This window comes from Siphateles boraxobius, unplaced genomic scaffold (genome assembly GCF_051911475.1).
Source record: "Siphateles boraxobius isolate OS27281-9 unplaced genomic scaffold, OSU_SipBor_1 104, whole genome shotgun sequence".
Lineage (NCBI taxonomy): Eukaryota > Metazoa > Chordata > Actinopteri > Cypriniformes > Leuciscidae > Siphateles > Siphateles boraxobius.
Window position 1 is genome coordinate 2,725,974 of NW_027508705.1, and position 24,678 is coordinate 2,750,651.

A 24,678-nucleotide genomic window follows, 5' to 3' on the forward strand; every position below is an offset into this window, starting at 1 on the left:
GCGGGTCTGCCAGAGACTGGGAGTGATGGCATTATCTTATGAAGATAAACGAGTCGGCTCTGGTAATAGGCAAATTAATTATTGCATGGCTTCTAATAGCACTGCGCTCTGATTCCCTGCTGCAGGATGTCTTTTGTTTTCATTATTGTGCAGGACAAGGGGAGGGGAAGGAGGGCACATCTCTTCTCGGAGAGGTGGGTGACTCGTGGAGAGAAACGGAGACGTCTAACCGCGTGTATTCCTCCATATCTACAACACTTGATCTCAAATGTTTTATCACGGCTTCCTGTGCTGATGATCCGTGAGTGGTATTGATTGGTCGATCCCCTTGTGGTTGTCTAATTTCACTCTGTTGTGTGTGTGTGTGTGTGTGTTGGGTTTGTGCTCACTCGGGAAGCAGAGTCCAAATTACTTAGACGATGCAGTAAGGCACCTCCTACCAAAGGAATTTTGAGTTGATATGAAAATTGTGTCACTGTTTACTCACCCTCATGTCGCTACAAACCCGTATGGCGTTCTTTCTTCTGAGGAACACAAAAGCTAGAAGCTCTTTTCCATGCAATTACAATGAATGAAACTGCACTATAAAAGCACCATAAAGGTATCAAAACAGTAGTTCATATGACTAGTGGGCTATTTCCTGAAGCCAAACAATAGCGTTGTGTGAGAAACAGATTGAAATTTACGCAATTACTCGCTTTAGCTCGATGAAACAGACTTCGAAGAAATTTAAGAAGGAGGAGACTAAAGGCTACATTTGCTCTACATTTAATCTTTTAACTCTAAAGGTCTAGGAGAAATAAAATATATTATAATATATATCAGTGATTCCTAACCAGGGGTAAGTGTACCTCAAGGGTTGGAAAGAATATGCTATTTTAACACACACACACACACACACATATATATATATATATATATATATATATATATATATATATATATATATATATATATATACTGTATATACACACACACCATTTTTAACAAAACATTTAATGACAAAAATATAAGTGTTGTAACTATCAAGTTACAATTAGTACAGAAAAAAATATAAGATACATGTTATTCATATTAAGTAACAGAACCAAAAGTTTCACCATTTTTCTTTTAAAAAAGGTTTAATATCCAGATTTAACGATTCTTTTTTCATTATGATACCAGGGCATTTGTAACATCCTCAATTTTAAGTTATAAATTAAAAACAAGTTCATAAATAAACTTTATTCATGTTATTTTCAAGTATGACCTTGATGTAGTTTAGTGTATTAATGAATAAATTAATAGATCAAACAGACAGACTGTAATGAGGCTTATAGTAAAATGTGCGTACATAAAGTCTCAACTGCTTCGCACTTAATCTTTACAACATTCAATTCTATTTTCACCCAATAGGAATTTGTGGCCGGTTGCACCAGCTGTACGTAAGTTACAACTTAGCCTAGTTGTGATGTAAATGGGCACTAAGTTACAACTTGTGCACTACCAAATAATTTTGAGTTGCACCATTAAACTTGAAACATAACTCTACGTATAAACTAAATATGTACGGAAGTCTCTGACCAACAGCTGAAATAAAACAGCAGATTGACTGAATTGTATGAATAAACTCAGGTTATCCCTGACAGGCCTATGCTTTATGGACTAGTAATCTTACATACTGCGTGAAACAGGTGTTTTTGCTGAAGCTGTCCTCTGATGGTTGTCTCTGTAAATTGCTGTGTGTTTGTTAAACTCTCAACCTGGGTTTTTATTTATAATACATTCGCTGTTAAGTTTATCTCTGAAAAAAAAATGTCTATATGATATTTTCAGCCCAGAACTGTCAAAACTCGTCAAAGACAAACAAGCTCAGGTGTCTCATTAGAGCAACTTGATGAGACTAACTTTCACCCCCAGTATTTACCCTGCAAAGCCTGAATGTTTCTGTTGAGTATCATCTTTGATACATCAGGCTTTTATGGCTCACATTGTATGATATAGTTAGAATATTTAGCTCAATAAAACTCCTAATTTTTATTAAGAGGCCAAACTGTTCAAAAATATGTAATTCGGTGCAGTTGCTGATATTTATATGGCCAAAAAGTGAGATGAAATTCTGATAGCTTTTAATGTAAATCGTCTCAGGTTACTATTGTAACCATAGTTCCCTGAGAACAGGGAACGAGACGATGCGTCCATCGACGCCATGGGAACGCCCCCAGCGTGACTGCGTCTGAAGCATCTATGTCAACTAGTCCAATGGAAAGAATGAGCGTCACGGGCGGGTGACGTCATGACCAGGATATGATAAAAGCACATCCGGTGCAAACCGGCATTAGCTTCGAAAATTGCCGAAGCAAGCCGTTCACAGGGATGCAGGAAGTATGGCAGGGTGACGCATCGTCTCGTTCCCTGTTCTCAGGGAACTATGGTTACAATAGTAACCTGAGACGTTCCCTTACGAAGGGAACTCAACGATGCGTCCATCGACGCCATGGGAACGAGAATACCCAAAGCGCCAGACTTTCAAATGCCTGAGTGTCAGCCTGTTGTCACACTGCACCAAGCACCTGGGATCCTGGGGCAGCATCCAGGTCCAAGCTGTAAAACCTCATGAATGTGAGCGGTGAGGACCAGCCCGCCGCATCACAAACGTCTTGGAGAGAACTCCAGATAATACGCTTAGAAGCCATACTCCTAGTGGAATGAGCCCTGACCACCAAATGGTTGGCCAGAAGACTCACAAGCAAGAAGAATAGTCTCGACTATCTATATGCTCAATAGGTTGGATTTTCTCGACAGAGAAGTCCGATGAACATAAGTGCAAAAAATGGGGGAGGACAGAAACCTGCAGCACAATAGGCCTCGGAATAACTTTAGGTGGGGACCGAAAGGGCCTGAAGGTCTGACTCTTATAGGGACGAAATAGCTAGCAGAAAATAGTCTTAAAAGAAAGGAACTTCTCTGAGACCAAATCTAAGGGCTCGAAGGGAGCCCCAGATAGGCCTTCTAGAACTATTGCAAGGTCCCAAGCCAACCCAAACCTTAGTGCAAGTTGCATGCCTCAGCCTCAAAGTGCCACGAAGGAAACGAGTGATCAGGGGGTCTCGACCCAAAAATGTACTACCCACCAGGGCGTGGAAAGCCGCAATGGCCGCCACACATATTATACCTTAAGCGTGGAAGGACATAGACCTGATACAAAGCGTTCTTGCAGAAACTCGAATACTGTGTTTACTGAACAGTTAACCGGATCCCACTGACGCTGGTAACACCAAGAAGTGAAAAACTCTCGAAATAGTGAATATAGTTTCCTCGTAGCGGGAGCTCTGGAGCTTAGAATGGTCTAAACAACCTCGGTTGAGAGACCACTCTCTATGAGTTGGGCCCCCTCAGAGGCCAAACCCACAGCTCACAGCCCACAACTCGATGGCAAAGAGCTCCCAACACAGGACCCTGGGTTAAGAACCAGTGTTTCCTCCATATAACCAAGGTGCGGAGACACCGCCGCGTGATCTTGATCATACGAAGTGGGTTTCCCCTCGGGGAGAACCCTCTGGTCCTGAGCCACCACTGTAAAGGTCTCATGTACAGCAGGCCAAAAGTTATCACGTTGAACGCTGCTGTCACAAGACCCAACAGTCTCTCTAACTGTTTTACAGTGCGTGACTGGCCTAGCCTCAGCTCTTTTGTGGCTGTTAGGATAGCAGCTACACGAACGGGCGACAGAGTGGCCCGCATCGTCACTGAATCCCATACCACACCAAGGAAAGTGGTTCTCTGTACTGGAGAAAGCACACTCTTCTTGGCATTGAGCCTCAACCCCAACATCTGCATAGGAGCGAGAACGACACCTTGGTGCCGAACCGCTAACTGTTCTGATTCCGCTAGAATCAGCCAGTCATCTATGCAATTCATAATGCATATGCACTGCAGCCTGGCGGGGCCAGAGCTGCGTCTACACGCTTCGTGAATGTGCGGGGTGATAGAGCTAGACCGAAAGGAAGTGCCTGATACTGGTGTTCTTTGCCCCAAAGAAAACCTCAGGAACCTCCTGTGCTGAGGGAGGATGGAGATATGGAAGTATGCGTCTTTTAGATCTATCATGACAAACCAGTCCTCGGATCTGATTTGAGTCACGATCTGTTTGAGTGTCAGCATTTTGGAATTGAGTTCCAGCACCAAACACTCCAACAGACGAAGATCTAGTATGTGACGCAGCTCTCCATCCTTTTTTGGAACAATGAGATAACGACTGTAAAGACCCGACGCAATGTCGGGTGAGTACACCTGCTCTATAGCTTCCTTTGCTAACAGGGCCTTTACCTCTTGCTCCATTACCAGAGCCTGCTCGGGATGCACCACTGTGGGCAGCACCCCGTTGTAACGAGGAGGACGAGAACCAAACTGGATTCTGTATCCTTTCTCTACAATCTGCAGGACCCAATGAGAAATATTCGGCAGAAGCTTCCACGCTGCCAGAAAATTTACTAAGGGAACCAGCCTCTCGAGGCTGGTCTCTGGTGTTATCGAGACAGCCAATTCCGGAGCCTGAAACATAATGGCAGGAACTACCTGAACTGGCCGCTCTAAGGCCCCCCTCAGAGGGCGCGAAACCGATGCTGTGCCGCAGCATAGCATCAGCGACTCGCTGGAGACCGCTGCGCCCTGAAGCACCGAGGGTGGCAGGGTTGGCAGAACGGTCTCGTGAGGACCCCGAAATGGAACGGGCACCGTAAAATGAGGTGTACACCGCTCCACTTCGGTCGGGGCTGTCCTCACAGGCCTGATGCGTGAACATCAGGACCTTTTTTTCTTTTGAGCCGCAGCCTTCTCAGCGTGAAGAACGGTCCTCGGATCCGGCTTCTGCTTTGAAGGCTTTGGCTGCTGTGTTGTGTATGAGAAACTAGACGGCTGGAGCTGCTCACGCCCAGCAGCCCCAGGGGGTTGGACATAGCGAGGGAGAGATTATCTTGTATCTTTCTCTATGATTCCCATCAAATTGAGCCAGAGGTGTCTCTCAGTGACCACAAGGGCTGCCATCCCTGAGAGATAAATCTGTGGCCCGACGGAGTTCTCAAACCCCATCGGGCCAAACTCCCTCACTTCTGTCCAAATACCGCAGCAGGTCAGCCTGATATGCTTGTAGCACTGCTATGGTGTGCAAGCAGGCCCATGCTAGACCCACTGCCATATATGCTTTTCCCACTAGATTAAAAAATAGTTTTCTTTAATGGTTTAGTGAGAGAAGCCGACGCCTTCAGGTACAATACTGAACCGGGAGACAGATAGCTCGCAAGCGTCTGTTCTACCCGGGGTATTGCCCCATAGCCATACCCTCTTAACCCCCAAATATCTGAATATACATGAATGTGGGGGCTAAAAGACAAGAGGAGTAAGGCTTTTTCCATGATCTAGACAGCTCGCTGTGCAGATCGGGAAAAATGGAAGGCCCCGTGATGGAGGTGGAAAAACAGAGGGAAGGAAACTCGTTTAATCTATTTTATTTTTAGGACGAGTGCCCCCTTATTTCTGCTGGCCATAAATATTTAATTTATCTACAGCCTTAGTAAACACTTCCACCAGCTTATTATTTTTATATATATTTTTTATATATATTCACTTTATTTCATATATAATATATAAACTATCATATATATATATATATATATAGGCTATATATATTTCTCATACGCTGGGGAAAGAGATGGCAAATTCACTTCCCCCATGATTGTGTCACTTTCAATGCCCAGCACATCTACCTCCTCGGAGGTAGAGCACTGAAGCATTGATTTCTCTCTCTCCCCGGGCGGAAGAGACCGCAGCGCGGGCTTCCGAGACCGGCGAGAGAGCACTGGATCCCTCGTGGAAAGGGAGGAGATAAGATCCGCGGACCCGTCTCCAACCCCGTAAAGAGATCCTATTCGCGATCCACAGGAATGCATTCTCCGCGCTGCCTCGGCAGACGCGGGACCTGTCACCCTGAGAATTGCGAGCCCGGCCACTTTCCTCGAAAAGTGACAGGCGGGAGCGGAGCATGCGAAGCGAAAGCTTCTCACAATGTTGGCAATCAGCCCCCTCGGAGGCTGATACCGCATGCTCTACTCCCAAACCCATCACACAAAGCTCGTGTGTGTCCCTACTCGTTAAATAGCGCGAGCAGGGAGAACACAGAGTTTGTGCAATTGTTTAGTTTCCATAAATATATATATCAGACAGACAACAGTAAATATAACAGACAGTTTGACACAGATCGCTTGCTGAGGCAACAGAAGCTAATGCCGGTTTGCACCGGATGTGCTTTTATCATATCCTGGTCATGACGTCACCCGCCCGTGACGCTCATTCTTTCCATTGGACTAGTTGACATAGATGCTTCAGACGCAGTCACGCTGGGGGCGTTCCCATGGCGTCGATGGACGCATCGTTGAGTTCCCTTCGTAAGGGAACAATGAGATCTTTATCACAGTATAGCAGACTACTTACATATAATGCATATCAGTTGTCACTCTATATCTCCCAATAATACCAATTTAAATGTTTTGTCTTATGATCAAAGCTCTGTAGTTTTAAAACATAATGCAATGCAATACAATGATGATTGAGAGATGAACAAATAAACCTTCCTGATGTCTGATGGTGTCGCGTGTCAGTGGCTGCGTTTACACTTGGCATTAACATGCGATCACCGTGATCCGATAAAGCAGATCGGATCATAAGCCAATCAGGACACGGTGCGTTTACAGCTGTCCACATCAAGCAGCTTCTGTATCTGGATAACAGATCAGATATCGCATTCCCGCAAAAAAATAAAATAAAAAGAATGGTTCCGGTGCAAAGTCGACCTGAAGTGGTGGCTTTTCTTTTAGAAACAGTTTTCAGTCGGGGGACATTTGACAAATCTCACAGAATGAGGAGGATGAAGTGTGGACTAATAATGTGGATGATGCCGTAATGGAAACGGTACAGAGAAACATATCCGAGAACGTTGCCGGCTGTGGTGGGAAAAATGCCCGTTCTTTACAGAACTTTAGGGTGCGAAAGCAAACATTTCAGTGTATTTGCGATGTACTTCGCACTTGACTGTATCGGGGGATATGTGTGACGTCCACCTGTGAATGCAGACGCATGGCTGGATTGCGTTTACATTACACTGAGATCCGATCACAACGCGTCCTCGACTCCCTCCGAACCTGGACACACTGATCGGATAACATTCCCATCAGAAGCGCGTTTACACTTGTCTTTTTAATGTCTGTGTGGACAAAATCCGGATACAAGTCGCATGTTAATGCCAAGTGTAAACGCAGCCTTTGTTTGTATGGAATTTCAGTTTGTATTTTGATTGGTTCCTGTTCTCCTTTGTTCTTTTAGCGCCACTCCTTCGTATCCATGGTTACTGTCATTATCAGTTCAGTTGTGTTACCTGTTTAGTCATCATCGTCATCTGTATCACCTGTGTTCTATTAATCAGTGTCATCTGTGTTTGTATTTTAGTTCCATCTGTTCCGTCAGTGTTGGTCTGAGTTCTGTTGTATTCAGTGTGTGTTGCTGTCTGTTCTGCAGTCCTGTGCTTAATTACAATTAAACCTTCGTGTTGGGAATATATCCTCGTCTGCCTTCCTGCAACCCACCGTGACAGATGGATCATATTTGATACTCACATTTGAACATGATTTTTTTTTTTTTTAAACTGATGTATGGATAATCAAGTAAACCTAAATTCCATCAGTTCAGTAAGTGTTCATCTTGAAATATTGCTAACAATAAGAAAATCTGTAAAGATTTCAGAGCAAAAAGACACATAAACCACGATTTGAAGTGGGATGTTTTTACAATTATACTAAACGGTCTTTTATGTGCTAAATAGTATAAAATATTAATCAGATGACAGAAGGTATGTAGTAGCCTAAATATATTGTGCAACAGGTTTTTTCAGCAAAGTTTTGATCGTGTTGATCTTTTACGAGGCTGTGGGAAACGCTGATACAGCATCATATCCTAATATACTGATGACATATTGTAATTGCACTGGTGGGTGTCTGAACTCTCAGTGAAATGGATTGATGTTCAGGTGTCCGTCAGGAGAGGGAGGAACCGAGGAGCCCTGCAGGAGTAAAGCTGAGGCCTGTGATGGTGTTACGAGCGCTCATCATGTCCTAATGAACCCTAATTAACCTTCATTAGCCGCGGGGTGATCCGGAACGCCGCTGCACGTCTCCCCTGTGTGCGTGTTATTGTTTATCATCACCAGAGTAATGAGAAGACTCACCGTGGGCAGAGCCGGAGTGAGTACGGGAGCGTTTTTATGTGGTGGACCGCAGAAAAGGTTTTAAGGATAGATGCTGGAATCTATAACCTTATTCCATGAAACACTCAACCTATCTGTTCATATCATAACCTCACCACGCTCTTTCATCAGGAACCAGGAATCAGAACAAATACACACTAATGGGTTTAAATATTAACTCTGACAGCGTTTCATCTCGATCTGATATTTGCTAATATTTGTTTTAATTATCTGTGTAGGATTAATAATTATTTTCAAATAGGACAACTGAACATGTAATTTGGATGAAATTCATAATGCAGTTGGGTATTATGACAAGGCCATTATAACCATAAAAATGTAAATTAAGTAATTATAAATAATTATTAATAGGATTCACACATTTTGAAAATAATTTCATCCTGATTTCTGAAGCTTTTTGACCAATTTTTCGAGAAGAACCGACGCAAGTTATTTTCAAGAGCATATCTATAGCCAATTAAATATTCACAACCGTTCAAATGTTTAGAGTCAGTACAATTTTTAAAAAATAAATATATTTACAGACATTTATAATGTTACAAAATGCTGTTCATTGAACTTTATATTCATCAAAGAATCCTGAAAAAAATTATCATGGGTTTCGACATTGATAATTATAAATGTTTCTTGAGCAGAAAATCATCGTATTAGAAAGATTTCTGAATGATCACGTGACATTAAGACTGGAGTAATTATACTGAAAATTCAGCTTTGCATCAAGTAAACGACTGAAATTGTCAAGTAAATTACAAAGTAAATTATTATAAAGTGACATTTTTTATAAAATAAAAAATGTCACTGTCATGTCTTGGCTGAGGGTGAATACGAGGTGAGGCGAATTGGATCTAAAATGCAGTGTGAACTTTATTAAATAAAACAAAGCAAAAGACAAACAACAAGAAAGGTTACGCAACAGTGTGCACTACACAAACAACACCAGACCCTGAACTAACTGAACAAAGGGCACTATTTACTGAGAGAACTAATGAGAAAATGAGGAATAGGTGTGTAACAATCAATGAAATTATGAATAACCATGGCAACAAGCGTAAACAGAAAGGAAACACATAAACAAACACCATAAACAAAAAGACATTGAAAACGATAAGGAGAAAATACAACAGATTGTGACATTCACAATATTTCTGTTATTACTTAAAAAATACTTTGAACGCTAGTGAAAGTAGAAAAAAATTCAATTTACAATATAAGAATATGATTTGTCAGGGACCCTAAAAATATACCTAATGTAGTAACAATTAACTGGCTTTAATAAAGTCAAAAATATTATCTTATATTACTGAATCAATATGATATGAATATGGGTGTGATCAATATGATTATGATTCATTTCACAAAACTTCAAAACACAACCGTAAAATGCCCTGACCATGGAAACTATGTACTAAAACCCCATAAAGGACTGCACTTTCATTAATGCATTTTTACTTCTGTAATTCACAAAGCTACTAAAACTGCATAGCGAGGTCACACACACACACACACACACACACACACACACACACACACACACACACACACACACACACACACACACACACACACACACACACACACACACACTCACTCACATATGCGCATACGATGAAGTCCCACAGTATTAATCAATACCAGCTGCTGCAGGTACGGCAGCCAATACCCCAGTTAACGTCCAGTAGTTCCACTTTCATTAGAGCCTCATTCAGTCCTGAGTTATGGGTCCATCCCATCAGACCCATTTAATTAAAACAATGACACCTGGAGAGAGGAAGAGCAGGCAGCCAGATCTCCTGCATGACAGGACTAATCACAAACACACACATGCTCAACACACTGCCCTTCATGTACATGCAGCTGCAAGGAAACACACTCTTTGGGTTGCCACCCGTCCCTTAAAATACGGAATCGTCCCGTATTTGTGAAATAAACAGCGCGTCCCGTTTTGAATCAATAAGGGACCTGGTTTGACCCGTATTTCCGAGTTGTCTTAAACGCAACATCCAATGCAAATCATTCCACCCGCATTCTGTGAAGGCTCGTCCTATTCTACCCTTGATTGGGTAATACTCGCTGCCATTGTTGGTTTGATTGGTTTGTTTAATACCATCAGGTTCAGGGCCAATCAGAGTCAGAGGAGGGCGGGTCTTTTGGCAGAGAGTTTTTTTTAATCAGCTCAATAATGTTCCGATTGATTACGTTTTCATCTGCTGTCTATGCCCATTTGTTCAAGAAATAATGTTACAATGTAAATTAATTATATCCATACATTATGGTATGATTTGTTTATTATGGTTAAGGAACACAGTCAGACACATGATTTTTTAAATAAGAAATAAGAGAGAGATATATTTAATAATAAAAATGTGTATGTGTGAAGAAAATAACTAATGCTTAACAAATCTAGAGAAATTCATCCTTTAATACTATAGAATTAACAATAGGCCTGAAAACATAAATACATAAATACAGCTGTGGAGCTCATTAAGAGTGAGTTCTTGATCACTCTCAACTGTGAGCAGTTCTGTTCAGAGTTTTACTGGAGCTGTTTGAAAGACAAACATCTACTCAGTGCTGCACAGAGTGACAGAAGTACACTTATAAAAAAAGTAGGCCTAACATAGTCCAATAGTAACATAGTACTTAATATTAGTAAGTAGGCCTAACATAGTACTACTCCTGGTCTACTGATGTTTTTGATGTTCAAGATCCTTTGCTAAAGTCTCCTGCACACTATATATATATTTTTTTTTTCAATCAAATTTAGTATTTGTTTGAGTATCAACGCATTTGTTTAATTTATAGTGAATAAGTTATGGATCTGTTAAGGCGAGACCTTTTTCACTGGTCAATTTTGAGATTTTGGGATATTTGTCTTCAATAACATGTCTTCTTTCAGACTTGTGGTGAAAAAAAGTCCGAAATACACATTTAGGTCTTTATTTTACTACACTTTGTCTGTTTGCGACTCTAGATTTCTCATAAATTCATCAAAAGTTGTCGTTATAAATCATCCCTCTGATCCGCGATCACGATCTGCACCCTGTCATCACACACACCTTTAGAAAGCTCTCTCTCTCCTGAACAAGACTGCCGGATCCAAATATGGTCATTTCCTTTTTATCAGAAACCAATCGTGAAAGTAAAAGGGGGGATTTTACTCTAAATGCGCAATCTTATTGGCTGATGCTAAATCTTTAAAGCCGTTTTCTCAAAATGACTTTTCTATCGTACTCAAAGTCCGAAATCTCCAGGGCCCGGTTCTCCAAAACGTTCTTATCGCTAAGTAGTTCTTAACCTATTCCTTAACCTCTCTCTTAACGTGATGGCACGATTCCCGGTACGTTCGTACGCTAAGTATATCTTCTGTAAGTCACACTTTCGTAAGGTTGGTCTGGACCATTCGTAAGCTCTATCTTAGCGTTGTTTGAGCTCAAGTCGCCGCCACTGTGCAGCAGTCTTTAGAAATCAGCGCAGCGCAGTACAAGTCAAACTATGGTATGTTGACAATGTTGTGGCTCAACAATGATTTTGTGTAATGGACATTTTAAGACTAATAATAAAATATGTTCGCAATGGATACAGGCCTATTTATGAAGTTGACTTTATTTGGTATCAGAACTAATATGGTGGTAATTAAATTGGCAATCACTTTTGATAATTAAAATCTGGCAAACAATTTGGCTCTAAATGGCTAAGATCTATGAATTGGTAAGCATAGTGGTGTCCAGTAAGCGACCAACTATGGCAGCGATCCAACGTGTCCTTGTATTGAATCAAAGACGGCGCTGGCCGCGGAGCCGTTTAGTCCATGTCAATTTTTTTTATTCGGCAAAACTTAAGCCCTTTTGACATTTTGAAAACATTAACCAATGGCAATCAATACCGCATTAAACAGAAGTACTTCAGCTGCTTGCCAATCAATTCTGATTGTAAAGTACCTTACCATTAATATAAAAGTGTATTACATAATTTTTAGAAGTCGTTAAACCCATGTCAAGAAGCGGCACAAGTGGCACAACGGGATAAGGAGGGTGGATGATTAGTGATGATTAGCCGTAATGCACCTTCGCGTGAAGTGGAAAATCGATTCCTGAGCAATTGATGCCAACTAATTCAGCACCTTCACTTGGGACAGCGCCTTTGTAACGTCGAACGTAAGAGGCAGCGTGCTAAGAAGATTCCTAAGGGACACTTCGGGGAACACACTTAGGAACCTAAACAACTTTGGTAAGATATATCTTTTGAGTCTTCTTAGCGCGCTAAGAGTGAGCGTTATCGGGGAACCGGGCCCAGTTCAGTAGCACCTATATACACCAAACTTTCCAGTCTTGTACCTAGTTATATTATGAAGACATTTACAGAGGGATTTGTAAATATATTATTCCTAGCCTGATTTATATAACATTTTATTCCAAAAAACATTACAAAAATCATTTTTTTAAGGCTATTGGCAGCATATTCTGATTTACAGGATAACAAAAGTAGATATTCATAAATCCCTCTGTAATTTTTTTCCCTGTCTAATATGTGAACACAATGAAAAAATAATTTTGAACCTGGCTTTATTCAATACTCAGATTTCGTTTTTTAAAATATATGCAAATTAGCGCATATTTAATTAGATCATGCCTAATTTGCATATTTAAACATTAAATAACAGAAAAATTATAATACATTTTTTTCTCATCTTAATGTAGGTAATCAGTTGGGAAAGTTTCATGGTGATATCTGCTAGTTAAAAAATTTATCCTATTCACCTGTAGTGTCTCGCCTTAATTTAATAAGTTAATAAAGTATGGTTAACATCTCACAAACATCTTCGACGAAAGGCAATTTTTTTGTGGTCTCATTGTCACACTTTGTTAACGTTGTTTGTGATAGAGAGTGATTGCATCTATTCACAGTGATTTCAATAGCAGATAGCTTATTATAATATCCATTGGTACTGATCTTATTACTTTCCTGAAAATATGTTTTGAGTTATGATATACCACCATTGGCATACCATCAGGCCTGTGGTCATTGTGGCCCCGAGGGCTTTGGCCCCCGATGCGGCAGGCATCCCTTATTTTTTTTGTATTGAAGGTGGCAACCCTACACACTCTCACTATCTGAACGCAACAGTCTTCCCGACATAGCAGCATCTCTGATACCCCTTTTCCACCAGCAAGAACCAGGTGCTGTTTCAGAGCTAGAGCTAGTGCCGGTTCGGAGTTGGCTCAACTGACGAGCTTTCAGAGAACCGGTTTGCCTTTCCACAGGCTAGAGAGTCATCACAGAGCCAGATCTTACGTCACTGTATACATCTCATGTTGCCCAGCAACGTTAGCGCGGCACACACAAACACACCAGGCTTCTTCGAGATGGTTCGGCACTGTGAATCTCGAACTGCGAGAGCGATCCAAAAGCAGGAGTCGTATGCTCTCCAAACACTCCCGCAGCTCCGATCAGTCCATGCCGCTCCGATGCATCTCGAACAAGCCTTCCATCAAAAATGGCGGTCATTGCGTTAATATTTATGCTCATGGCTTTGCAAACCTACATCGGTGTCCAAACACGGCGAATCCAGCACGTTCGTGCAGCTCGCCGTAACTTGCATTAACGGAGATTACAATCGAGCTGCTATATGCACGATTAGCTGCTATTTAAAAAATGGCGGTCACAAGCCACTGACGTAAGCGGTTCTTACTTCTAGACCAGCAATGATTTGGTACTACTTAAGAACCACTTTTACTGGTTCGGAGCTGGTGCTTTGGTGGTCGAAAAACAAAGAACCGATTTGAAACTAGGCTCTGGCTCCGAACCAGCACCAGCTCTGCCTTGGTGGAAAAGGGGTATGTGTGCCATGGTGCTGGTCGAGTAAAGTCAAACTGTAATCACACCCAAATCTGTGGAAACTTTGGAAAACCACTAACCACAGTGGGTGGTGAGCAAAGACGATAATGTCAAGCCCTGAGTATAATGTACCCTCAGTGGACATGTAGAAGCAGAGAGACTCCAAAATATTGGGGGGAAAACAGCAAAAACTGCCATGAAAGTAAGTGTCTTGGGATTTTAGTCACAACAGGAAAAAAAAATCACAAATAACAACTCTTTAATATCTCAGTTGTTTCTCCTCAACAGTGATGAGATTAAAGAAAGATTACCCCAGTAATCTCACGCATGATCTCTAGAGCTTCAGACGAGATCATAATGTCTAAATTAGATTTCAAAAATGAGATTTCGAAATGAAACCAAACATTTCTCATTTGATTACTCTTCTTTATCTGAGCTAAAAGATTAACATTAATTTTATAGCAGTGATTCTCAGCTGGTGAGTCAAGACCCAAATGCAAGACTGAGTGGGTCACGGAGCGTGTAGTCAAAGAAACAACAACAAAAAACATAATTCGAAAAGTTTTTCTGATGCGAGACTTTTATATTGAAAGGCGTGTGGAAAGCTGTTGACTCAGACACAGTTTAAGTAGAGATTCAGTATCTGCGGTCAGATGAGATGTTCTCAGGCTATATGTCAGCATCATAACACTATTTTTGTGACTTGTTACAAAATAATAAGTCTTTCACCTCAGAAAAACTAACTTTTCTGTACGCTCTTCAATTGCGCTAAGTGGGGGGGAGGGGGGAGTATAAATTGTTTACCTTTTGTTAGTGATATTCTTACAATTTATGTGTATGTTAAGTAAAGTGGCACAGTACTTGTGTGTGCGTCCACTATTTTTGAGAAATATTTGCTTGGTTCAAATTCATAAATATTTGGGGAGTGTTGAGGAAAATGTGGGTCTCATGGCCAAACCAGTTGAGAACCACTTTTTTCTAGCATATACTATGCCAATTTTTGTCTTATTTGTGCCTATTTTTATGTTCTTAAATTACTACTTAAATGAATTTGAGGAAAAACGGAAAAAAAATACATGCTTAGCAACATTTTCTTCTGGAAATGATATACTCCTCTTCTAATCCAAAGTCTCTTTTGATATTAATTACTATTAATACATTTTCAGGTAATGAACACATACATTTTCAGGTATGCAAACACCATGCAGCAAAAAAATTCTGAATACTTACAGTAAGCCACATTTTTTTTTAAAATCACAAACTAAATGGTATTTATTTTTTGTTCAGGGTTGGTGAATTAATAATAATGATAATAATAATAAAAATACTTTCATTCAGCAAGGATGCATAATTGATAAAAAGTGACAGTAAAGAAAGACAATGTTCAATAATGTTACAGAGATTTCTATTTCAAATAAATGCTGTTCTTTTGAAATTTCTACTAATCAAAAAATCCGGAAAAAATGCATAATTTCCCCCCAAAATATGAAGCAGCGCAACTGTTTTCAACTGAAGACTGGAGTAATGATGCTGAAACTTCAACACTGCCACCAGGAATAAATTACACTACAATATATTCAATTAAAAATCACCAGCTGATCAAAGTATAAGTTCTGACATTTGTTTGCAAGATGCCACATGGTTTGCTACTTGGTATCGAAAGCAGTGACATTAACTTTTGTCTACAGTGTCCAAATATGTTTTGGGTCCGCTGTTTCATGCTAGGAGGAAGGGGAATCAATCTTGCTGCTTATGTTGATAATGATTAATAATCTGTGATAGCTGCTCATCCAGACTGACGAGTTTGACCCAGAAAAGGACACACAGGGAGAAATGATAAATGACAGCCGCGGTTCACTCACTCGCTCCACGCTCAACAATTAAAAGCTTTGTCCCTACCAAGACCCTGAGCAGAGTATTTATAGCGCTCTTCCTCCTCGGCTCGGTGTCTTCTCCCTAACATTAGCTAACACACACACACACACACACACACACACACACACACACACACACACACACACACACACACACACACACACACACACACACACACACACACACACACACACAACAATAACTGTAGATTTGTACTTTGGAATGAAAGGCAACAATCATCTCAAGCAGCAGCGCTCTTCTAGGACGCCTGTCTTTCCCAGCCTAATAACATTGTTCAGCAAATCGGAACGGGTGCGTGCTGCCGGGAGAGGGGCGACACAGCACGAGTTTGAAGGAGCAAATTAATTTCTGTGCCGCTGCGTGCCTGTCTGGGAGACGAGTGTGTGTGGGGCGCTCGGGGTGCGCGTGGGGCCGTTCCCTCTCTTTTATCAGGCGGGGCAGGCCGCTGTTCCTCTGCCCCGATTCCCCGACCTCATCATACCCTCACATTCATCACCGCCGCACGTCCCAGGCTGCTTATCTTCCTCACTCTTTCTTTCATGTTCTTCCCTTCATACTATACCTCATCTATAAATCTATCATGTCATCCTGCCCCTGACCTGGAAATATCAGCGACCGCCTGCCATGAGATAATTAGAGATTTCTGAGCCTGCCTGGTGGACGGTGTGGTGTGATGCTCGTACACACACTGAGCCTCATTCATGAAATGGGAGCAAAACGGATGGATTTCTGTGGAAATCATTCTGAACAAAGCATTCTTAGTAATAAGCAAAACATATATATATATATATATATATATATATATAAACAGTATATTAGGGGTGCACAGACTAGTTGACTTTAATGCTCTGCCATGACGCTTTAAGCTTGCCGTCGACTAGTCGCTGATCATGCCCTATAGAGGGAGCAACAGGATAAGAAATCATTGAAGTCCACTTTTAAACTCTGTTTGCAACAGTTAAAATGATAAATAAAGGCATACTCCGAGAGCGCTCCACAAGATATGTTTGATAATACCATCTGAATGCTCAAAATTTATCGGCTGAATGCACGTTTTAAACAGCTTATTGTACACTCAAGTTAATCGCCATTCACAATTAATGCGCTGCTGCTTTGTAACACACACACATACAGACAGTAGCTCACACACAGAAACATTCAGCAGCACACAGCTTCACTATTAGAGAGACGCTGCCGGCTAGAATTAATTCACACACAATCATTCTCTCACTAATGCATTCATATAAATGTAATCTTTACTGTGCTACTTCATCTGTAGCTGAGCACAATGCAATTCGCATTCAAGTCTCAGCTCAAGGTTCTGGCTTATTTGTTCATTAATGATGTCATCAGTGACTAGTCAACATCGAACTCGACTTAAATCACATAAATGTTTTTTCAAAAAAGTGTTCAAACCCTAATATATATATAATACTTTTAGGGCTAATGGGGTAATTAAATGGCCATTTAACTGAAAACTATATTCACAATGTTGCTCAACTTTAAATTGTCAGCAAAATCATTGTGGATATATATTCAATGCAACACTTTATGTAAGAAATGCTTTACGGACAGTTAATATAGGCATTTTAAGGCTCACGTGTAAACATCAAAACATACATGCCTGCATACACACACACACATATAGGTATACACACACACACACACCGCACGCCGCAACCTTTTGAGGGTGATAATTGGCATCTTTTGAAGAGAAGCTGTGATATTTAATGACTAATATTTGAAAGTTAATGCTTGTCCAGAGGGGGTCTCCAGCACTACACATGACTCCAGCTCTCTATCAGATCTGGGAGAGATCGAGGCTGTTCTGACCTCAGAGGAGGAAATACAGAGATACAGGCTCCCCAGAGATGCTCTGCAACAAGTATAAATGTGGAGTCCATATTTCAATATTAAAATACCTCATATGCACAGAAAGCTACAAGTAAGTCTTTAACATGTTATTTCCTCAGAAAAGTGTAAACGCCTGACACAGCAGCTCTGGCTTGACCAACGGTCATTATTTTGTATGTTTGGTCAAACAATCGGTGCAGAAATTACACAACTGAAAAAAAAAAACTTGTTTAGATCATATGATATAGGCAATTTTTTATACTCATTTTTATAATATAAATTCTATTCTCTCTGGATGTGGATAACTCCATAGACACTGAAAGCTATTCGAGGACGTCTTTTATTGCATATCCTCCAACTCCTAATGATCCCAAACTCACTTATAATGATCCTGGGTGTCCTTCAGACCAGCAAGGGCGGCCAGAACCTTTTCTCTCACACACACACACACACACACACACACACACACACACACACACACACACACACACACACACACACACACACACACACACACACACACACACACACACACACACACACACACACACACACACACACACACACACGACGGCCTTTACTGCAGTGTTGGCTAACTCTCAGACTTTTAAGAGCAGGAGGTAAATTACCCACAATGCATTAAAAGCTGCAGACAGAAAGCATCATATCCTTGCAAACTGGAGTTGTAAATGAATATGCAATTAAATGAACTTTTTATAAAGTTCAAGTATTATGCACAGGAAACAATAAAATATTAATATTGTTATTGTTATTGCAGGTAAGAAGGATACAGTCATTCTGGAACAACTTCTTTGACTTTCAAATATCCTCTTATCCACTCTCATTGTTTGCATTTTATGACTCAAGTAAGCATGTCTGGCCAGGTAATAAATGCTATAGGTTGAGGCATGAATTAGTCAAAAACATTCAGGCAGCACTGCATCAGCGTTGTTAAACAGCGCAACCCTCTCCCGCGGGAAATACAGACGCATAAACAGCCCCTCAAACCAGAAAACTTCAGCGAAATGGAGGACTGTAATCCCAAACAGTGTTTCCGCCCCTGCTGGAGAGACTCGATTAGTGCTGGCCATGCAGGAATCAAGCTGGGACAGAAGAAGTTAATTGGGATCAATCAGCTGGGAACTCGGCCGTCTCCTCGGGGCCGGGAGCCTTAGGCAAGCAGGATCTGACGGCGATTGCTTGAAAGATTTGTTAACCACCGACCGGGTTGTTGGTGAAGCGGTTCAGCGGGTCTGACTCAACACAAACTGGGAAGGCGAGAGAGAATTCAATGTCACCCCTGTTACTAGAGATGTGCAAAGACTCAAAGAGAGCGACAGGGTGTAGGGTACCGCTTTCAGAAAAATCTATGCAGGAGAACTGCTAAATTTAACGGAACAGTTCACTGAGTACTCATTAACTCATTTATTGTGTTCTTTGTAACATAAAAGATGAATGCTCATTTGTAAATTGCGTGAGCTTATTTTTCCATATTAGATTAAAAGCCCATAAATGTACCCTCCCCTCGAAGAAATCAGGACAGAAGTGGGTGAAAGTGGACAAACGAGACGGAGTAAAACACCAGGTGTAAACGGGAATGTGTCTCCCTCGTCTACTCGTGATCCGATCCACCAATACACATCTTAATACCAGCTGGAAACAGAGCCAATGATGTCAATGACATTTGATCAAGAGACGCTCAAACTAATGATAAAACCTGACATGATGCGTAAAAATGCCCAAGTTTCTCTCTATTCACTTTCATTCTATGGAAACAGGGCAGGATCTTTTTTTTATTATGGGACAAGGAAAAGTCATTCAGGTTGTGAATAACATGATGGTGTGTAAATGATGACTGAATGTTAACTTCTAGGTGAACTATCCCTTTGATAATAAACAGTGAAATGAAATGAATGAAATAAAAAAAAATGGTTTAGATTATGATTGATTATGATACTTGAATTGTAGGCTAAGAAAAAAACTCTTGGATTTATACTGCTCAGACGCACAGCGACAGTCGACCACAAACCATCAGCTAAATAACACAATAAATTAAATGGACTCATAAAATGGACTCAAACACTTTGTGCAACCTCACTTCTTAATGAAATCAATATACTGGACGTGAGCCCATGTCTTAATGCAAGGAAAACTAGATTACATTGACTTGTATGTCTTTGTAATTAAATAAGAGCCATGCGGAGGAACTGCACAGTTATTTACCATTCCATTTACTCATTGAGGTTCAGTAAAGAGCTTGTGTGTGTATGCAGAGATGACCTTCAAGTGCTGCCTGAGACTAGTTCATGTGACGGAAAGGTTCTCAGCATTCATTTTTAATCATTTCTCATTGCATTTTTAATTTAAAGATGATGTGCTCTTGCAATAATGCCATTCATTATTTAAAACCTTGTGATGGGAGTACAGGTATACGTGTATTTGCAGTGAACTGTGTGAAGGTGTTTTAGGTTTGAGACTCACGTCTGGATATTCTTTAACAGGCACATAGAGTTTCTCTTGGAGCTGAACGATGGGGCCGACGGCGTCCGGGAGCTCTGAGCTTCTCTTCTCCACGCTGCCGTTTAATGTGTCATTGTACATGTCCTTTCGTACCCTGCTGATCTCTGAAATAAAGAGAAAGCACATGCACTATGAGTTAACTACATCAATCAGGGAACAGGATTAGAGATATAGTGACATGCTACATGATACATTTCCATTACCCATGGATTATATGCACTTTAATATGGCAGTAGAGGAGTGCAAATGCTCCTTAAACACTGCGCTTAAACCTAATGAACCAATGAATATGTTAGAGCATCTATAACTGCATAGAGCATGTACCTATATTAACATCTTTAGTGCCCTGACAACATGGTTATCAAACAATTTAGGGTTGCACAGTTAGATCATTGAAAAAATAAAACTATGATTATGAATCTGCAAATTAAACATACTCAGTGTGGGCTTCTGATTCAGTGTTTTTACCAGTCTCAGAGCACTTTGTTTATGAAGTGAATTATGAATGCAAATCACTCCAGGTTCACATTAATTTCACGTTCCTAATATTTTTGGCTACTACACAAATCTAATAATGAAACACTGAAAAAGGGGCACAGAAAAAGCATTAAAATACTACACTACAAAATATAGAGTTTTAACCAGAACATTTAAGAAAACATAACACTGTTATAACAAATATATTGCACATTGAAATATAAATGTATTGTACGCTACTGTACAAAAGTTTGAGGTCGGTAAGTTCCTTAATATTTTTGAAAGAAGTCTCTTCTGCACACCAAGGCTGCATTTATTTGATCAAAAATACAGTAAAAACTGTAATATTGTGAAATGTAATTACAATTTTAAAAAGCTGTTATCTATTTTAATATAATGTAATTTATCCTGGTGATGGCAAAGCTGAATTTTCAGCAATATTAGGTTTCAATAAATATTTTGTGGAGACGACTGACACGTTAAACACGAGAGCTGCTGTTTCACTGTGATTTAATGCCTTTTTGACCTTTTAATCTTCATACTTAAAGGGCTATTTTACCCAGACATGAAAACTATCCCATAATTTACTCAAGCTCAAGTTATCCTAGGTGTATATGACTTTCTTATTTCAGCCAAACACAATCAGAGTTATATTAAAAAGTATCCTGGCTCTTCTAAGCTTTATAATGGGAGTGAATGGTCCCTGAGATTTTGAAGCCTAAAAAAGTGCATCCATTCATCATAAAAGTAATTCATACGGCTCCAGGGGGTTAATAAAGGCCTTCTGAAGTGAACCGTTTCTGTGTGGGGTCAGAGGTCACTCTCTTTCCCCAGAACTAGAATGCGTACGCCAGTTACCGAAAGCAAGTGATTATAGTTTATAAAGTTATAAATATGAATATTTTTCCAACAAAAGTGCTTTACTTCAGAAGGCCTTTATTAACCCCCTGGAGCAGTATAGATTACTTTTATGAAGAATGGATGTGCTTTTTTGGGCTTCACTATCTCTGGTACCAGTTACTCCCATTAAAAAAGCTTGCAATAGCAAGGATATTTTTTAATATAACTCCGATTGTGTTTGGCTGAAAGAAGAAAGTCATATAGGATGGCTTGAACTAGAGTGAATAAAGGGATAATTTTCATTTTTGGGTGAACTATCCCTTTAAGCAGTAGCAATATAACAATAACAACAGTTGTCAATTTATTCACAATATTTGAGCAGATTTTAGTGTAAGATCAGACACCCACATGAGCACCACAGTATAAAGTTCAGACTCACTACAGCCTGACATCAGTTTGGCCAAAAGTCTCTGCTCAGGATCGACAGTTAGAACAATTGAACTAGACAAGCCAAGACCACCTCAGCAAGAACAGAGAAAAAGAAAATGACAAGACGTGGGCTAAGAGAGCTTCTCTGCCTCTGAACAGCTGTAAAACCACAAAAGATCTTTCTAAGAGGATATGACTAGCTTCTGAATTTCCTCGGGAGACATGTGTATCCATTTTGCCTGGAGGCCCTGATGAGAGCTTTCTCACTACAGCAACCAGCTTTGCTCTTTTTCCCAAAGTAACATTGAATTTCTCCAAAGTTCAATCATTTAAGATAAGTAAACTGCTCCTTCTGCTATTGTTGATAAATCATAAATCATATTATGTCCTTTGTCGAATGCATATGTTGTGAGGCAGGTTCTGGAGACAGGTGATATGTCAGACCAGACGTCAACCTGTTGCATGAATGGCCTACTTACAGTCTCTGCACATAAGAGAAACTATTTAAACAGCAACAATACACACTGAACTCCTGCCTGAGGTTTACTGCAGGAAAACGAGGGAAGATGGAGAACGGGTAATCACTGTTATTACATGTGATCCTTCCGTCTATTAATAAAGTGAGTAATAACTGTCCTTTTCAGAAACCGCCCTCTATTATTACTGAGGGGGGGGGGGGGGGGGGGACAATGAGAGAGCGGCAGTGAGAGAGAGAGAGAGAGAGAGAGTGAGGGCTCTAATATGGGGGGAAAGACAATTAAAACCACCAAGTCAGTTAATATTTCATATAAGACATTAAATATCCCAGTCTCAAGCTGCTGCCACTGTTGTGTAATTCTATTACTGGATGAAGAATTCCCTGGTGCAATTCTCAAAGGCAAATTGAAATGGTCGGTTTGAGGGAGAGATGTAATTACAATGGAGATCGCGCACTTCCATAGACACACACTCACAGCAAGACACACAGAACGCACACTATTGTGTCCTTTCTCCAATGCATATGTTGTGAATTTGACTCCTCTTGTGAGGTCATGGAGAATTTGTCTTGAAAGTGTAATTGCATCTAATTTGAACAATTAGAAAAACACTCACGTGACACGGCAGATGTGATTTGGTTCCTCGTTAAGAAAACATGCATTTAAAGACCCCACAATGCTTTCTGTCATTTGTTGACATCTTTTTTTTATACTATAATCTATACTAAAGTTTTCTTTGCTGGTGGGCAACATTGGTCATGAATATTTGCAACGTGTGTTCTTGAAGCAGAAAAATATGGAGCTCACACTCGAGAAGGAAAAAAAAATCAATTTTATTTCGAAGCCCAAACTGCAATCTGGTGCATACGCTGACATTGATGGCGAAAAAGTGAAAAGAAATTCTGATAGCTAATGTCAATCGATGAACAGTCTAGCTGATTACATAAAATGGATTTAAATATCAGTGTCACTCTTTATCTCCCAATAATATGTCTTATTATTAAATATGTCGTTATTATCAAAGCTATGTAGTTCTGAGACATGTAATGCAATGCAATACAATGATTATTGAGATATGAATATGAACAAAAAAACATTCTGATTGATCAGATTTGATACTCACATTTTAACATAATGCTTCTAAAAAAATTGAAAAAAAGATATAGATAATCAAGTAAACCTAAGTTGCTTCATTCCATCATATCTTACCTGGTGCTAAAATGGCAAATTTTCTGCGATTTTGGCTCTCCTTAAAAAATTGTTTTGAATATAATCCATATTGAAAGGTGCAGCATGCGGAAGATTGGTGCACAAACAGTAGCTCAGGTAGGTCAAAAACACATGAGGAGAAGCGTTGGCACAATACAATATCAGCAATCATACATTCGCAACCGGGCGAGATTAAATTTCTCAGAGGACCATGGAGTTTGCCGAAAAACAGTAGGTAACTTGCTCTGGGATTTTTACAGATGTTGTGCGAGAAAAACATAGATTTGGCAGATTCGAACGGGATCAAATTCGCAAATTACGTCTATGAAACAGGAATTTCTCTAACATTCACTGGGAAAACTAGTCCCATCCAAATACGGCTTTTCTTGCTAAAAAAATGTAAACTATCCATCAGGGGGCATAAGACATGTACTAGATTGTGTGCAACAAGTTTTTCAGCAAAGTTTTGATAATAATGCCAATTTAAAGGTCTTAGGAATTTGCGTATCAAACATGATACTGCATGCTTTATAAGTCTCTATTAAAGAGTTATTATAGGACTTCAAACCTAATATACGTGGCCTGAAAGCCACAAACTCTAATTCTGATTTAATAGGGTATAAACAATCTAGATATTCAGGCAGCTTCCCATAATAATAGACTGTGGGCTGAGGTTGCCTTGAACAGACACTTCAGCTAAACGTCTGTTTAATGATGGTCTGCGCTCATCTCAATAAATTGCAGCCTAAAAGAGGCCTGTCGATGGCCATAAGTGAGGTACAGTCTCCGGGCTTTATAGCAATGTTGTTATCAAAAGTGATTTAAGCTTTTCACATTGACATCGAAGGC

The 24,678-nt window shown here is 40.2% G+C and overlaps 1 protein-coding gene across 4 annotated transcripts in view; it reads right to left on the reverse strand.

Annotated features, from left to right (window-relative positions):
- Positions 1-24,678, reverse strand: part of qkib (QKI, KH domain containing, RNA binding b) — a 119,466-nt gene that overhangs the window by 71,219 nt on the left and 23,569 nt on the right. For all 4 annotated transcript variants that reach the window (XM_077247050.1, XM_077247052.1, XM_077247048.1 and 1 more), the window contains exon 2: positions 20,360-20,502. In XM_077247050.1, the coding sequence (XP_077103165.1) occupies positions 20,360-20,502 (143 nt within the window). The remainder of the gene's footprint in view (positions 1-20,359; positions 20,503-24,678) is intronic.